Source organism: Carlito syrichta, unplaced genomic scaffold (genome assembly GCF_000164805.1).
Source record: "Carlito syrichta isolate Samal-C Ts95f unplaced genomic scaffold, Tarsius_syrichta-2.0.1 Scaffold313449, whole genome shotgun sequence".
NCBI lineage: Eukaryota > Metazoa > Chordata > Mammalia > Primates > Tarsiidae > Carlito > Carlito syrichta.
The window spans coordinates 776,744-781,702 of NW_007257545.1; the positions used below are offsets into that span (position 1 = coordinate 776,744).

Consider the following 4,959-nt stretch of genomic DNA (forward strand, 5'->3'; position numbering starts at 1 on the left):
TTTCTCCCTCCCTCCCTCCTTCTTTTTCTTTCTATCTCAATTTTTTTTTTTAGAGATGAAGTCTCTGTTGCCCAAGAGTTTGAGCTGGTCTCAAACTCTTGGGCTCAAGCAATCCTCTGGCCTCAGACTTCCAAAGTCCTGGGATTACAGGCATGAGCTGCTGTGACCAGTCAATAGTTGATACTTCTTGAGTATATATAGACAGTACTAGATGCTGTATGTGTACTAACTCATTGAGGACTATATTCTTGAGTACTGTATAGATAGTACCATGTGCCACACATGTAATAATTCATTATCTCTTTGCAACTGTCTTATCAGGCAGGGATCATTGAGGCACAGAGAGGTTATGTAACTGGCCCAAGGTTACACAGCTATTCTGTGGCAGAGCTGGGCTTTGAACCCAGGCCAGCTGGATGAAGAGACCATCTATCAGGCATTGCAGTATACCGCCTCTCTGTTATACCAACCTTTTATCCAATCAAAGGCTTTTTCAACACATATTTATTCAACATGACTTCCCTCTGTTCTTGTGGTTACAGTGGTGGACACTTTAACCCTGCAGTGTCCCTGGCAGCCATGCTGACCGGAGGCCTCAACCTGGTGATGCTCCTTCCCTACTGGGTCTCGCAGATGCTTGGGGGGCTGATCGGGGCTGCCTTGGTCAAGGTGGGTGGCCCTGGAGAGGGCTGGGTTGGTGGCTTTGGCGCAGATGGGGCTGCTGGAAGTGTGTGGGGCGGGGTGGTGGGAAGTGGGGAAACATCCAACCCTTTGCTTTTTTCTGCGGGTGGCGTTGGGTGGATCCTTTCCCTCCAATGTGGGGCACGTTTCGCGGACCTTTGGTTCCCTCCAAGCTATCCTGTTCTGTTCACGTCTGGACACAGCCCTTCCGTGGACAGAGCCGGAAGCACATTCTGGGCTTGATGTTTCTCTTCTGAGCCCATTTCTGGCTTTGGAATGGATCAGGATAGTTCCGATGTTTTCAGTTTTTGCATTCATTCACTTGTCTGTTCATTCTGCAGGCACCTCAGAAAGCAACACTGAGGATTCGGGATGAATAGGATATCGCCCTTGAGAAACTCTGAAATTAACTTCTCTGTGTACTCTCCAGTCTGCTTGCTTTTTTTTTTTGAGTTGGAGTCTCACTCGGTCGCCCAGACTGGAGTGCAGTGGCCGCTCCCGGCCATCGCAGCCTCACCTGCTGGGCTCCGGCGATCCTACCACCTCAGGCTTCCAAGTAGCTGGAACTACAGGTGCGCGTGACCACGCCCGGCTAATTTTTGATTTTATTGTAGAGATGAGGTCTCGCTGCCCAGGCAGGTCTCGAACCTGCGGGCTCAGGCAATCCACTCACCTCAGCCTCCCAAAGGCGCGGGATTACAGGCTGAACCACCAAGCCCGGCTGGTCTGCTTGCTTTTAATGGGAGTTACCTTGGATAGGAGTTGATAATCAATTTATGTTTGGATTCTTCCATTCCAGAAGGAAGGCTGGCTCTTCCTCTCAGCCACAGACATTTTTTATACACTCAAGTCCATGGATGGATTTCCTCTCTTCCTCTTTTTCTCCTTCCTTCCTTCCTTCCGTTCTTCCTTCCTTCTTTCCTTCTTCCCTTCTGTTAGAAAAGGCCAAATGGCATAGTGGGAAATGGAAAAACGTTGGGAGCCAGCCTTGGAGGCCCGCCTGATTGACACCCTCCCTCCCTTCCGCCCTCCCTCTTTCCCTTCTCTCCCCCTCACTTTTCCCCTCCCTCCCTTTTGCCTTCCCTCCTTCTCTCTTTCCTTTTGTCCTTAGGTCCCAGTTCAAGCAGGGACCCTCCAAGACGTGGGCTTGGCTTGGCGTGTGTGGTGGGTGGATGGGAGAGTCCTGTCAGCTTTGCTGTGCTTGGGTCCGAAGCTATAAGCGCTGACCCATTGCAGACTTTGGTCTCAAGTCATTTTGCTGTCTTCTTCTGCCCTGGCCTCGCCATGCCCCCATGAGACCTGCAGACTGTTTCTCCGTCTGTAGAACGCGGCCCGGACCTTCCTGCTCCGACTTGCTATGAAAAGCAGTGCCCAGACTCTCCCTCAAGTCCTCCACTGGCAGCTGGTCAGACATGATTCTGACAAGTGCGGACCAGCAGCTGCTGGTCACCAGGCACGCCTTCCTGCCAAGCACGTGACACATATTCTCTTATGCAGTCTCCCAACAACATCACAAGAAACCACAGTCGATCCTTAGAGAGCGCTCACCATGTGCCAGGCGCACCAAGGGACTTACCTGTGAGCTCAGAGCTGCCATTAGCATCCCCATTTTATACATGAGAAAACAGAGGCCCAGAGAAGTGGGTAACCTGCCCTAGTTCAGACAGGCTGGTCAGTAGCAGAGCCCAGGTTTGGGTCCAGAACAAAGAAACTTGGGGCTCCACTGTCTTCCCTTTCCAGGAGCTGCTAACCCCGAGCTAACTGAGCTTAAGCTTCAGGGCTCTGTACGAGCCCCTTCCAAGGTCCCATAGGGACCTGATCATAGGAGTGAAGTTTATGTTACCTAAGTTACATAAGCTTCAGACCCGCAACCCCTGGAACCACCTGGGTTATCTCCATTTTACAGATGAGTAAGGGGAGGCTCGGAGAGGTCCGATAGATCACACAGTCACACGTAAAACCTGGCGGAGCTGGGACGTGGACCCAAATGTGTCCAACTGAATGTTGGCTGTAACCCTTCCCTGGCTCTTCAAGTGGGCAGGCCTGCATTTTTAGGTCCCTCCTTTCAGCTCCCGGCTCTGTCTCTCTGCTGCTTCCCACTCCCTGCCCTGTGAGGCTGAGCGGCTTCTCTGTGCAGGTGGTGAGTCCTGAGGAGAGGTTCTGGAACGCGACTGGGGCGGCCTTTGTAACAGTCCAGGAGCAAGGGCAGGTGGCAGGGGCGTTGGGAACAGAGATCATCCTGACGACATTGCTGGCCCTGGCCGTCTGCATGGGCGCCATCAATGAGAAGACACAGGGCCCTCTGGCCCCATTCTCCATCGGCTTCTCTGTCACCGTGGATATCCTTGCAGGGTGAGTGTCCCTTGGCAGGGGAGCAGCCAGGCCCAAATCTGGGCCATTATGCTCTGGAGGAGGTCAGGCTTGAGGGTCATAGACTTTGTTGCCAATTAGGGGCCAGGAAGGTGCTGCAAGTGGGGAAGTGGGCTGGCACTGGGCAGACAACGGGGAATGGTGGGGACTGTGGTATCTAAGGAGCTCTAGTCAATTCAGCGCCAGTCAATTATTGCTGTGTGAGAATGTGGATGTGAGGCCACCTTTCTTCTGATTTCATTCAAGGAGAGTCAGAGCTTTGGATTTATGTTAAGTTTTTCAGTTTTGGTAGTGTACATAAAACATTCTTTCATGCTGTTCTGCTGGCGGACAACCAGGTTTTAGCATCAGGCTTACAAACAGCATCCATACCAAAATAAATGTCTCATTTATTTTGATTCTCTCAGCTTGAGAAAGAATTAAGGAGACAAGATTGGGTGAGGGATTATTTCTCCCATTTTATTTTTATTTTTGAAGTCGGGGTCTCACTCTGTCAGCCAGGCTGGAGTACAGTGGCACGATCATGGCTACCAGGGCTTCAATCTCCTGGGATCAGACGATCCTTCTGCCTCAGCCTCCTGAGTAGCTGGGATTACAGGCACGTGCCACCATGCCCGGGTCATTAAAGACAATTTTGTTTTTGGTACAGATGAGGTCTTGCTATGCTGCCCAGGCTGGTCTCAAACGCCTAGGCTCAAGGAGTCCTCCTGCCTCGGCTTCCCTAAGTGTTGGAATTGCAGGCATGAGCCACCATGCCCGGCTGTCTCCCACTTTGTAGATGAGCACAGACAGGGTAGAAGTGACTTATTTAAGGTCAGTGGGTAGTGGCAAATTAAATGAAAGATCTGGAACACTGGAATGAGGGATCCCCTTCCTAACGTCCAACTCTTTTCTGTGTTTTGGACACAGAACCGAGTCTATTACTGCCTTTGTCCTTGGCCGGCTCTCCCTCCTCTTTGGGAGGTGGAGTCAGGGGTTGGCTGGGGAATGTGTGTAAAGCTGAGGCAACGCTTTGCTGTCCCCTAGTGACTGGGGTTCGCTTACAAGCCTCTTGACCGGTCCCTGGTCACAAGGTAGAATGAGTTCAGCAGGACCCCAGCTTGAGGGAATGGGGGTTAGGGCACAGAACTAGAGAGCTGCACCCAGGGAGCAGTCCTCCTGTAGAACATGCTGGGCCTCGAGCTTGTGGCTCAACAAGGACCTCACCTGGGCCAGCTAGATGATAGCGAGGTGTGGGCGTCATAGGCGTTTTCTTGTTCACTCCTGATAACAACCTCTGGAACAGGCACTTTCACCTCAGAAACACAGAGGGGTTCAAGAAGGCCCCACAGCTCAACCTAGCTGCACTGGGCTTGAATTTAGAGCAGCCTGACTCCAAAGGGGTTGACAGCTTTTGGACTTTGCTGCATGGATTTTGGAGAGGACCGAGATGCAGCTTCTCCTCCTGTCTTCAGCGAGCAGACCTTCTTTGCTGGTCATTCTTCTGGAAGGGCGTGAGGGGAATGCCCGACTGTACATCCAGGGAAGAGCCACACCTTGTGCTTCCTAGTGCTAATAGCCTCTTTTTTTTTTTTTTTTTGAGTTGGGGGTCTCACCATGTCACCCAGGCTGGAGTACAGTGGCATGATCACGGCTTACTAGAGTCCTGGACTCAAGCAATCCTTCTGCATAAGTCTCCCGAGTAGCTGGGACTACAGGCACGTGCTACCACAACTGGCTAATTTTTCTATGTTTCGTAGAGACTAAGTCTCACTTTACTACCCAGGTTGGTCTTGAACTCCTGGACTCTAGCAATTCTTCAACCTTGGCCTCCCAAAGTGCTGGTATTACAGGTGTGAGAAACTGTATCATGTATTTTTTTTTTTTTTGAGTTGGAGTCTCACTCTGTCGCCCAGACTGGAGTGCAGT

General features: G+C 51.4%; 2 protein-coding genes across 2 annotated transcripts in view; one reads left to right on the forward strand and one right to left on the reverse strand.

The window, feature by feature from the left end:
* Window positions 1-4,959, reverse strand: part of ZKSCAN2 (zinc finger with KRAB and SCAN domains 2) — a 51,254-nt gene that overhangs the window by 11,637 nt on the left and 34,658 nt on the right. The gene's annotated exons all lie outside the window — the stretch shown is intronic.
* AQP8 (aquaporin 8) overlaps window positions 1-4,959 on the forward strand; it is a 9,409-nt gene that overhangs the window by 2,366 nt on the left and 2,084 nt on the right. Inside the window, exons 2-3 of the mRNA XM_008070495.1 lie at window positions 543-669; window positions 2,819-3,033. Coding sequence (XP_008068686.1) covers window positions 543-669; window positions 2,819-3,033 — 342 coding nt within the window. The remainder of the gene's footprint in view (window positions 1-542; window positions 670-2,818; window positions 3,034-4,959) is intronic.